The sequence below is a fragment of the Lucilia sericata genome, unplaced genomic scaffold (genome assembly GCF_015586225.1).
Source record: "Lucilia sericata isolate MDLA Ls3-8-SP2 unplaced genomic scaffold, ASM1558622v1 Contig000593F_arrow, whole genome shotgun sequence".
Lineage (NCBI taxonomy): Eukaryota > Metazoa > Arthropoda > Insecta > Diptera > Calliphoridae > Lucilia > Lucilia sericata.
Genome location: NW_023994600.1, coordinates 221,683 through 233,448, shown reverse-complemented (window position 1 = coordinate 233,448; position 11,766 = coordinate 221,683). Strand labels below are relative to the sequence as shown.

At 32.4% G+C, this 11,766-nt stretch overlaps 1 protein-coding gene across 1 annotated transcript; it reads right to left on the bottom strand.

Annotated features, from left to right (window-relative positions):
• Nucleotides 1-2,871: 2,871 nt before the first annotated feature.
• LOC119606490 (serine protease inhibitor 42Dd) lies at nucleotides 2,872-8,165 on the bottom strand. The gene is given in 10 exon segments (XM_037960018.1): nucleotides 2,872-3,338; nucleotides 3,404-3,527; nucleotides 3,603-3,736; nucleotides 3,739-3,953; nucleotides 3,955-4,067; nucleotides 4,070-4,128; nucleotides 4,131-4,265; nucleotides 4,268-4,407; nucleotides 4,409-4,489; nucleotides 8,056-8,165. Coding segments are annotated over 9 exon segments (1,113 nt in total). The 5' UTR covers nucleotides 4,471-4,489; nucleotides 8,056-8,165; the 3' UTR covers nucleotides 2,872-3,207.
• Nucleotides 8,166-11,766: the final 3,601 nt, after the last annotated feature.

The window sequence follows — 11,766 nt, the reverse complement described above, 5'->3', positions numbered from 1 at the left end:
TTCTAGTTCTGTTCTAGTTCTGTTCTAGTTCTGTTCTAGTTCTGTTCTAGTTCTGTTCTAGTTCTGTTCTGTTCTAGTTCTGTTCTAGTTCTGTTCTAGTTCTGTTCTAGTTCTGTTCTGTTCTAGTTCTGTTCTAGTTCTGTTCTAGTTCTGTTCTAGTTCTGTTCTAGTCTGTTCTAGTTCTGTTCTATTCTGTTCTAGTTCTGTTCTAGTTCTGTTCTAGTTCTTTTCTAGTTCTGTTCTAGTTCTGTTCTAGTTCTGTTCTAGTTCTGTTCTAGTTCTGTTCTAGTTCTGTTCTAGTTCTGTTCTAGTTCTGTTCTAGTTCTGTTCTAGTTCTGTTCTAGTTCTGTTCTAGTTCTGTTCTAGTTCTGTTCTAGTTCTGTTCTAGTTCTGTTCTAGTTCTGTTCTAGTTCTGTTCTAGTTCTGTTCTAGTTCTGTTCTGTTGTTCTGTTTTAGTTCTGTTCTAGTTTGTTCTAGTTCTGTTCTAGTTCTGTTCTAGTTTCTGTTCTAGTTCTGTTCTAGTTCTGTTCTAGTTCTGTTCTAGTTCTGTTCTAGTTCTGTCTAGTTCTGTTAGTTCTGTTCTAGTTCTGTTCTAGTTCTGTTCTAGTTCTGTTCTAGTTCTGTTCTAGTTCTGTTCTAGTTCTGTTCTAGTTCTGTTCTGTTCTGTTCTTTCTGTTCTAGTTCTTTCTAGTTCTGTTCTAGTTCTGTTCTAGTTCTGTTCTAGTTCTGTTCTAGTTCTGTTCTAGTTCTGTTCTAGTTCTGTTCTAGTTCTGTTCTAGTTCTGTTCTAGTTCTGTTCTAGTTCTGTTCTAGTTCTGTTCTAGTTCTGTTCTAGTTCTGTTCTAGTTCTGTTCTAGTTCTGTTCTAGTTCTGTTCTAGTTCTGTTCTAGTTCTGTTCTAGTTCTGTTCTAGTTCTGTTCTAGTTCTGTTCTAGTTCTGTTCTAGTTCTGTTCTAGTTCTGTTCTAGTTCTGTTCTAGTTCTGTTCTAGTTCTGTTCTAGTTCTGTTCTAGTTCTGTTCTAGTTCTTTCTAGTTCTGTTCTAGTTCTGTTCTAGTTCTATTCTAGTTCTAGTTCTGTTCTAGTTCTGTTCTAGTTCTGTTCTAGTTCTGTTCTAGTTCTAGTTCGTTCTAGTTCTGTTCTAGTTCTGTTCTAGTTCTGTTCTAGTTCTGTTCTAGTTGTGTTCTAGTTGTTCTAGTTCTGTTCTAGTTCTGTTCTAGTTCTGTTCTAGTTCTGTTCTAGTTGTGTTCTAGTTGTGTTCTAGTTCTGTAGTTGTTCTAGTTCTGTTCTAGTTCTATTCTAGTTCTGTTCTAGTTCTGTTCTAGTTCTGTTCTAGTTCTGTTCTTGTTCTGTTCTAGTTCTGTTCTAGTTCTGTTCTAGTTCTGTTCTAGTTCTGTTTAGTCTGTTCTAGTTCTGTTCTAGTTCTGTTCTAGTTCTGTTCTAGTTCTGTTCTAGTTCTGTTCTAGTTCTGTTCTAGTTCTGTTCTAGTTCTGTTCTAGTTCTGTTCTAGTTCTGTTCTAGTTCTGTTCTAGTTCTGTTCTAGTTCTGTTCTAGTTCTGTTCTAGTTCTGTTCTAGTTCTGTTCTAGTTCTGTTCTAGTTCTGTTCTAGTTCTGTTTCTAGTTCTGTTCTAGTTCTGTTCTAGTTCTGTTCTAGTTCTGTTCTAGTTCTGTTCTAGTTCTGTTCTAGTTCTGTTCTAGTTCTGTTCTAGTTCTGTTCTAGTTCTAGTTCTGTTCTAGTTCTGTTCTAGTTCTGTTCTAGTTCTGTTCTAGTTCTGTTCTAGTTCTGTTCTAGTTCTGTTCTAGTTCTGTTCTAGTTCTGTTCTAGTTCTGTTCTAGTTCTGTTCTAGTTCTGTTCTAGTTCTGTTCTAGTTCTGTTCTAGTTCTGTTCTCGTTCTGTTCTAGTTCTGTTCTAGTTCTGTTCTAGTTCTGTTTAGTTCTGTTTAGTTCTGTTCTAGTTCTGTTCTAGTTCTGTTCTAGTTCTGTTCTAGTTCTGTTTTAGTTCTGTTCTAGTTCTGTTCTAGTTCTGTTCTAGTTCTGTTCTAGTTCTGTTCTAGTTCTGTTCTAGTTCTGTTCTAGTTCTGTTCTAGTTCTGTTCTAGTTCTGTTCTAGTTCTGTTCTAGTTCTGTTCTAGTTGTTCTAGTTCTGTTCTAGTTCTGTTCTAGTTCTGTTCTAGTTCTGTTCTAGTTCTGTTAGTTCTGTTCTAGTTCTGTTCTAGTTCTGTTCTATTCTGTTTCTAGTTTTCTAGTTCTGTTCTAGTTCTGTTTCTTCGAAGTTCGGTTTCTATTATTTTCTTGTTCAGTTATAGTTCTAGTTCTAATTCGTTTCTGTTTTTATAACTGTAGAGCTTTTTTAACTTAAGTAGTCGTTTAAGTGTAATAGTTCAATTTGTTACCAAAAACGGTGTGTTATCAATCACAAAAAATATTAACAAAAATAATTAAAATTTATAATTAAACTACCATAAAACTATGTAAATATTAAACATTACTTAACTAATAACTTAAAAAAAGAATTTATGTAAATTAAATACAAACTTAACAAAATAAATGTTAAATAATAATTATTCCTAAAATGAAACTTAAAAGAAATTAGTTTTTAAAGAAAATTAATTCAATAAAAAAAACTTGTATAATTATAAATTAATTAATGAATAACTTAAATAAAACACTCTTTAACTTTAAACAACATTTTTGAAATATTTTAAAAAGAATTAATAATTAAATTAAAAAAAATAAATAAATAAACAATTTTCAAGAATCTTTGTTATAAAAAAATCCGTTGTTTTTATTAAAATAATTAATGGAAATTGAAAGGGTAAGTAGTAGTTTTGACAAAATTGAGAAATTATAAGGAAAAGGTTCAACTTGTTTACCGGTAGTTCTGTAGACGTTAATATTCATTAAAATATACGCAAGTAAAATGATAATACAGTGTCAATGGCACTGTGTTACCTTAAATTTTATTATTAAAGAATACAAATTTCCACATTTTCATTATAAAAATCCAGTTTAAAATGCAGTTTTTATTAACTTTTTTGTAACAATTAATTATAATAAATTATTAACAGTAAGAGGGTGATAAATTAAAACAAAATAATAAATATTACAACAAATTAAAAGCGGGAAAATGGGAAGCACCGGTTTGTTTTGTCACTTAAAACTAAAAGTACCTTAAAAGGGTTCAACATTGAACTTAACCCTTAAAAGGGTTTTTAAAATTGCTTGACATGTCCCACGAAAAATGTGGCCTCTCTATTGCGTATAGCACAAAAAAGAAGGGTGATCGGCCCGAAAGAATTTTGTCGTGTGTCTATGGAATTGCTTATAACAATGGTTTAGAGGGCTGTAGAAAAAAGAACACAAAATAATTACAATTATTGAAAGAGGAAACATTTAAAGCTAAAATACCTTCAACTTTGGCGGCTTCCGAACCCGATTCATTGACCTCTATACTAGCCTTATGCCAAATATCGCTAAAGGGTAAAGCAGTAGAGCTAGTATTGGCCGCTAATAGATTTTTAAAATTGGGACTCTTCACTAAACATTAAGTTGAAAACCCATCTACAGAACAAAAACTTCACATTTTATACTTTTTTCATAGTTATACTTGTCCACTTACCTGTTCCATCACCCGCCTTAAACTGCATTCGAAATCAATTTTGAATTTGGGCAACAACAATTGTACACTTTCCATTTGCATTTGTTCGGTTAACATTTGAAAATTTAAATCATTTATTTCAATTCCAATTCCTTCAAACCATCACGTTTATTGGGCAAAATCAATAACATCGACAGTTCATCATCGTGTTCATACGGCAATTCCACTACTCGGGCATCCAATTCTTTAAGTTCTACAAACTTGCACATCATTTCATTGTCCAACATCATGGGTATAGATTTGATACAATCTGCTGCTATATGGAAATCATATAAACCCGAGCGATAAGCACTAAACGGTAAAACCATTTATTTTGAAATTTGCCGCCAACAACAACAAAGCCAAGGCATTATCTTTTAAACTTATATCTGCTACACTCTTTTTAAACATTTCTCCACTGCAGTTCTTATAACTTTTAACACTTCTTCCCGATTTTCAAATTTAACTAAATCGGTTAAAGTTAAAAAGTAATTTCAGCAATGTTCTTAAATTGTGCATCCACTTCATAACTGTCATTGATAAGAATCTGGAACATATTTCCAATTGGTGTCTATTGAGTCTTGTGTTACTATGGCTAAATGCCGGCAAAATAATTGGCCATTTTGCCATTATTGGAAAACGATGGAGTTGTAGTTTAGCCTTTAATTCTTCTGCGGTTTTTCCATCAGATCCTAAATAAACTAGGGAGAGAAGAGCCTCCAGCAAAAAAGGTGATATGCAGATATTGCCTTCAGCAGCAGTTTCCGATGTTTGCCAGATTTGTAAATACTTCTAAGCCGAAATTTGTTTCATAGCTGTTGTTGTTTGAAGAGTCCATTTGATTTTGGCAAGATTATCTGCAATATAGATATTAAATTAAATATTTCGGAATATACCTTATATTTAGTTCTGTTCTAGTTCAGTTCTAGTTCAGTTCTAGTTCAGTTCTAGTTCAGTACTAGTTCAGTTCTAGTTCAGTTCTAGTTCAGTTCTAGTTCTGTTCTAGTATTTTTCCAGTTCTGTTCTAGTTCTGTTCTAGTTCAGTTCTAGTTCAGTTCTAATTCAGTTCTAGTTCAGTTCTAGTTCAGTTCTAGTTCAGTTCTAGTTCAGTTCTAGTTCAGTTCTAGTTCAGTTCTAGTTCAGTTCTGATTCAGTTCTAGTTCAGTTCTAGTTAAGTTCTAGTTCAGTTCTAGTTCAGTACTAGTTCAGTTCTAGCTCAGTTCAGTTCTAGTTCTGTTCTAATTCTGTTCTAGTTCTGTTCTAGTTCTGTTCTAGTTCTGTTCTAGTTCTGTTCTAGTTCTGTTCTAGTTCTGTTCTAGTTCTGATCTAGTTCTGTTCTAGTTCTGTTCTAGTCCTGTTCTAGTTCTGTTCTAGTTCTGTTCTAGTTCTGTTTCTAGTTCTGTTCTAGTTCTGTTCTAGTTCTGTTCTAGTTCTGTTCTAGTTCTGTTCTAGTTCTGTTCTAGTTCTGTTCTAGTTCTGTTCTAGTTCTGTTCTACTTCTGTTCTAGTTCTGTTCTAGTTCTAGTTCTGTTCTAGTTCTGTTCTAGTTCTGTTCTAATTCTGTTCTAGTTCTTTCTAGTTCTGTTCTAGTCTGTCTAGTTCTGTTCTAGTTCTGTTCTAGTTCTGTTCTAGTTCTGTTCTAGTTCTGTTCTAGTTCTGTTCTAGTTCTGTTCTAGTTCTGTTCTAGTTCTGTTCTAGTTCTATTCTAGTTCTGTTCTAGTTCTGTTCTACTTCTGTTCTAGTTTGTTCTAGTCTGCTCTAGTTCTGTTCTAGTTCTGTTCCAGTTCTGTTCTAGTTCTGTTCTAGTTCTGTTCTAGTTCTGTTCTAGTTCTGTTCTAGTTCTGTTCTAGTTCTGTTCTAGTTCTGTTCTAGTTCTGTTCTAGTTCTGTTCTAGTTCTGTTCTAGTTCTGTTCTAGTTCTGTTCTAGTTCTGTTCTAGTTCTGTTCTAGTTCTGTTCTAGTTCTGTTCTAGTTCTGTTCTAGTTCTGTTCTAGTTCTGTTCTAGTTCTGTTCTAGTTCTGTTCTAGTTCTGTTCTAGTTCTGTTCTAGTTTGTTCTAGTTTGTTCTAGTTCTGTTCTAGTTCTGTTCTAGTTCTGTTCTAGTTCTGTTCTAGTTCTGTTCTAGTTCTGTTCTAGTTGTTCTAGTTCTGTTCTAGTTCTGTTCTAGTTCTGTTTAGTTCTGTTTTAGTTCTGTTCTAGTTCTGTCTAGTTCAGTTCTAGTTCAGTTCTAGTTCAGTCTAGTTCGTTCTAGTTCTGTTCTAGTCTGTTCTAGTCTGTTCTAGTTCTGTTCTAGTTCTGTTCTAGTTCTGTTCTAGTTCTGTTCTAGTTCTTTCTAGTTCTGTTCTAGTTCTTTTCTAGTTCTGTTCTAGTTCTGTTCTAGTTCTGTTCTAGTTCTGTTCTAGTTCTGTTCTAGTTCTGTTCTAGTTCTGTTCTAGTTCTGTTCTAGTTCTGTTCTAGTTCTGTTCTAGTTCTGTTCTAGTTCTGTTCTAGTTCTGTTCTAGTTCTGTTCTAGTTCTGTTCTAGTTCTGTTCTGTAGTCTGTTCTAGTTCTGTTCTAGTTCTGTTCTAGTTCTGTTCTAGTTTTGTTCTAGTTCTGTTCTAGTTCTGTTCTAGTTCTGTTCTAGTTCTGTTCTAGTTCTGTTTTTCTGTTCTAGTCTGTTCTAGTTCTGTTCTAGTTCTGTTCTAGTTCTGTTCTAGTTCTGTTCTAGTTTCAGTTCTAGTTCTGTTCTAGTTCTTTCTAGTTCTGTTCTAGTTCTGTTCTAGTTCTGTTCTAGTTCTGTTCTAGTTCTGTTCTAGTTCTGTTCTAGTTTTTCTAGTTCTGTTCTAGTTCTGTTCTACTTCTGTTCTAGTTCTGTTCTAGTTCTGTCTAGTTCTGTTCTAGTTCTGTTCTAGTTCTGTTCTAGTTCTGTTCTGTTTTGTTCTTTTCTAGTTCTGTTCTAGTTCTGTTCTAGTTCTGTTCTAGTTCTGTTCTAGTTCTGTTCTAGTTCTGTTCTAGTTCTGTTCTAGTTCTGTTCTAGTTCTGTTCTAGTTCTAGTTCTGTTCTAGTTCTGTTCTAGTTCTAGTTCTGTTCTAGTTCTGTTCTAGTTCTGTTCTAGTTCTGTTCTAGTTCTGTTCTAGTTCTGTTCTAGTTCTGTTCTAGTTCTGTTCTAGTTCTGTTCTAGTTCTGTTCTAGTTCTGTTCTAGTTCTGTTCTAGTTCTGTTCTAGTTCTGTTCTAGTTCTGTTCAGTTCTGTTCTAGTTCTGTTCTAGTTCTGTTTTAGTTCTGTTCTGTTCTAGTTCTGTTCTAGTTCTGTTCTAGTTCTGTTCTAGTTCTGTTCTAGTTCTGTTCTAGTTCTGTTCTAGTTCTGTTCTAGTTCTGTTCTAGTTCTTTCTAGTTCTGTTCTAGTTTGTTCTAGTTCTGTTCTGTTTTAGTTTTTCTAGTTCTGTTTTTACTTCGTTTAGTTCTAGTTGTTTCAGTTCTGTTCTAGTTCTTCTAGTTCTTTCTAGTTCAGTTCTAGTTTGTTCTAGTTCTTTCTAGTTCTGTTCTAGTTTGTTCTAGTTCTGTTCTGTTCTAGTTCTGTTCTAGTTCTGTTCTAGTTCTGTTCTAGTTCTGTTCTAGTTCTGTTCTAGTTCTGTTCTAGTTCTGTTCTAGTTCTGTTCTAGTTCTGTTCTAGTTCTGTTCTAGTTCTGTTCTAGTTCTGTTCTGTTCTGTTCTAGTTCTGTTCTAGTTCTGTTCTAGTTCTGTTCTAGTTCTGTTCTAGTTCTGTTAGTTCTGTTCTAGTTCTGTTCTAGTTCTGTTCTAGTTTGTTCTAGTTCTGTTCTAGTTCTGTTCTAGTTCTGTTCTAGTTCTGTTCTAGTTCTGTTCTAGTTCTGTTCTAGTTCTGTTCTAGTTCTGTTCTAGTTCTGTTCTAGTTCTGTTCTAGTTCTTTCTAGTTCTGTTCTAGTTTCTAGTTCTGTTCTAGTTTGTTCTAGTTCGTTCTAGTTCTGTTCTAGTTCTGTTCTAGTTCTGTTCTAGTTCTGCTCTAGTTCTGTTCTAGTTCTGTTCTAGTTCTGTTCTAGTTCTGTTCTAGTTCTGTTCTAGTTCTGTTCTAGTTCTGTTCTAGTTCTGTTCTAGTTCTGTTCTAGTTCTGTTCTAGTTCAGTTCTAGTTCAGTTTCTAGTTCTGTTCTAGTTCTGTTCTAGTTCTGTTCTGTTCGAGTTCTGTTCTAGCTCTGTTCTAGCTCTGTTCTAGTTCAGTTCTAGTTCAGTTCTAGTTCTATTTCAAGTTTAGTTGTTATTCAGAGTACTCTGACACACTTTTAAATTTTGTATTTCTATAATATTGATCTTTTTTAACAATTCAGTTAAAAAAATTTGAATTGCTTATGGTTTTTATAATTAACCACTTTGTATTAACATATTTGTTTATAAATTTATTTTTTATTTTAATAAAATTTTTATATTTTATTACTCAACACACTTTGTATTAAACCAACTTTTGAACACTACTAACAGAATGTTTACTGATTTTTATCATATTTATTCACTTTGTTTAAAAATATGTATTTTAACAATTTTTTTTTTGTTTTGGTTTATTTATAATTTTGAAAAATTTTTTAAAAGATTTTTTTATTGGGTTTATAAACAATTTGGGAAACACGTCAATAAACATTTACTGTTTGTTTCTTTTTGACAGATTTGTTTTCATTTTTGAAAATATATATAGTATTTTGCATTTTTAAATTGATTTAAAAAATACCAACTGCCTAAATCACTTGCAATTAAAAACTAGTAATTTTTAGATTTTCACAAAACACAAGTAGAAAAAAATCAGAAATAAGTGAACTGTAGAAAAAGCTGTATGGAAATGGGAAACTATATAAATAATGAATGATGTGGGCGATTTTTGAATTTGAAAAACGTTTTAAAATTTTTTTCGAATTTTTTGTTTTAAACAAAACAAAAACATTAAATTACATCACAAGTATTTTAAAATTTTTCTAAACACATTTGTTATTTGTTGATTTTATTATTAAAATATTAACAAAATTAAAAAATAATTTCAAATTTGCTGCTTTTGTAGTTCTTTACATTATTTTATGTATTAAATAAAATTTTCCAAATTTTCTACCTCGTTTTCTTTTTTTTTTAATAAATATTTTTTCAAAATTTTTCTGCGTTTAGTTACTAAAACGTTTTAATCTCTGCGAAATCTAAATGAAAACTGAAAATATCATAAAAAAAGTTTAGAAAATTTGTTCTCCCTCATTTATTTTAGATTTTTTTTTACTCGTCTTTTTAATATTTTTGTTGAAAGAATATCAACAGAATGTGTACAACATTTATTCGTTATTATATACAAAAAAACATAAATTCGCATTATTGTTGTTGTTATTGTATTTCAGTTTTATCTATTTATATTGCATTTTCATTTTTAATAGTTTATTTTTCTCTATTTCTCTCTTATCTCTTTTAGTAAATTTATTTTATCTTTTCACATCTCTTGTTTATTTGAGAATTATATATTATAATCTTTATAGAATCTTAATATAATTTTCTTTTTACCGGCATCAAGAATTTTGCGTGATGACGTCATATTATATTGTTTATATGAGCATTAGTTTAAAATTTGAGAGTAAGTATGCGATCATGCTGATCATTTGTGTGTAGGTATGTAATTCCACTTAAATTGTTCTTACTAATCTGGAGCATTGGGTAAATAGTGGAAAATATAATAATAAATCTTTTATGATATGTAACGAATTTTAGACACGCTTTTTTAGAAAAAGTTGAGAAATTACGAAATCTCAAACAAAACTTTTTTAAAATCAAGTTTTTCCCGGTTCAATTCTAGTGCAGTTGTAGTTCAGTTCTAGTTCAGTTGTAGTTCAGTTTTAGTTCAGTTGTAGTTCAGTTGTAGTTCAGTTGTAGTTCAGTTTTAGTTCAGTTGTAGTTCAGTTGTAGTTCAGTTCTAGTTCAGTTCTAGTTCAGTTCTAGTTCAGTTCTAGTTCAGTTCTAGTTCAGTTCTAGTTCAGTTCTAGTTCAGTTCTAGTTCAATTCTAGTTCAGTTCTAGTTCAGTTCTAGTTCAGTTCTAGTTCAGTTCTAGTCGTCAGTTCAGTTCCAGTTCTAGTTCAGTTCTAGTTCAGTTCCAGTTCAGTTCTAGTTCAGTTCTAGTTCAGTTCTAGTTCAGTTCTAGTTCAATTCTAGTTCAGTTCTAGTTCAGTTCTAGTTCAGTTCTAGTTCAGTTCCAGTTCAGTTCTAGTTCAGTTCTAGTTCAGTTTTAATTCAGTTCTAGTTCAGTTCTAGTTCAGTTCTAGTTCAGTTCTAGTTCAGTTCTAGTTCAGTTCTAGTTCAGTTCTAGTTCAGTTCTAGTTCAGTTCTAGTTCAGTTCTAGTTCAGTTCTAGTTCAGTTGTAGTTCAGTTGTAGTTCAGTTGTAGTTCAGCTGTAGTTCAGTTCTAGTTCAGTTCTAGTTCAGTTCTAGTTCAGTTCTAGTTCAGTTCTAGTTCAGTTTTAGTTCAGTTCTAGTTCAGTTCTAGTTCAGTTCTAGTTCAGTTCTAGTTCAGTTGCAGTTTAGTTCTAGTTCAGTTCTAGTTCAGTTCTTCGAAATCTCAAACAAAACATTTTTAAAATCAAGTTTTTCCCGGTTCTATTCTAGTGCAGTTGTAGCTCAGTTCTAGTTCAGTTTTAGTTCAGTTGTAGTTCAGTTGTAGTTCAGTTGTAGTTCAGTTCTAGTTCAGTTCTAGTTCAGTTGCAGTTTAGTTCTAGTTCAGTTCTAGTTCAGTTCTAGTTCAGTTCTAGTTCAGTTCTAGTTCAGTTCTAGTTCAGTTCTAGTTCAGTTCTAGTTCAGTTCTAGTTCAGTTCTAGTTCAGTTCTAGTTCAATTCTAGTTCAGTTCTAGTTCAGTTCTAGTTCAGTTCTAGTTCAGTTCTAGTTCAGTTCCAGTTCAGTTCTAGTTCAGTTCTAGTTCAGTTTTAATTCAGTTCTAGTTCAGTTCTAGTTCAGTTCTAGTTCAGTTCTAGTTCAGTTCTAGTTCAGTTGCAGTTAGTTCTAGTTCAGTTCTAGTTCAGTTAGTCTAGTTCAGTTCTAGTTCAGTTCTAGTTCAGTTCTAGTTCAGTTGCAGTTTAGTTCTAGTTCAGTTCTAGTTTCAGTTCTTCGAAATCTCAAACAAAACATTTTTAAAATCAAGTTTTTCCCGGTTCTATTCTAGTGCAGTTGTAGCTCAGTTCTAGTTCAGTTTTAGTTCAGTTGTAGTTCAGTTGTAGTTCAGTTGTAGTTCAGTTCTAGTTCAGTTCTAGTTCAGTTGCAGTTTAGTTCTAGTTCAGTTCTAGTTCAGTTCTAGTTCAGTTCTAGTTCAGTTCTAGTTCAGTTCTAGTTCAGTTCTAGTTCAGTTCTAGTTCAGTTCTAGTTCAGTTCTAGTTCAGTTCTAGTTTCAGTTCTAGTTCAGTTCTAGTTCAGTTCTAGTTCAGTTCTAGTTCAGTTCTAGTTCAGTTCTAGTTCAGTTCTAGTTCAGTTCTAGTTCAGTTCTAGTTCAGTTCTAGTTCTAGTTCAGTTCTAGTTCAGCTCTATTTCAGTTCTAGTTCAGTTCTATTTCAGTTCTAGTTCAGTTCTATTTCAGTTCTAGTTCAGTTATAGTTCAGTCATAGTTCAGTTATAGTTTAGTTATATAGTTCAGCTTATTTATAGTTATAGTTTAGTTTAGTTAAAGTTAAAGTTCAGTTCTAGTTCAGTTCTAGTTCTAGTTCAGTTCTAGTTCAGTTCAAGTTCAGTTCTAGTTCAGTTCTAGTTCTAGTTCAGTTCTAGTTCAGTTCTAGTTCAGTTCTAGTTCAGTTCTAGTTCAGTTCTAGTTCAGTTCTAGTTCAGTTCTAGTTCAGTTCTAGTTCAGTTCTAGTTCAGTTCTAGTTCGGTTCTAGTTCTGTTCTAGTTCTGTTCTAGCTCTGTTCTGGTTCTGTTCTAGTTCTGTTCTAGTTCTGTTCTGTTCTAGTTCTGTTCTAGTTCTGTTCTAGTTCAGTTCTAGTTCAGTTCTAGTTCAGTTCTAGTTCAGTTCTAGTTCAGTTCTAGTTCAGTTCTAGTTCAGTTCTAGTTCAGTTCAGTTCTAGTTCAGTTTCAAGTTCAGTTCTAGTTCAGTTCTAGTTCAGTTCTAGTTCAGTTCTAGTTCAAGTTCAGTTTTAGTTCAGTTTTAGG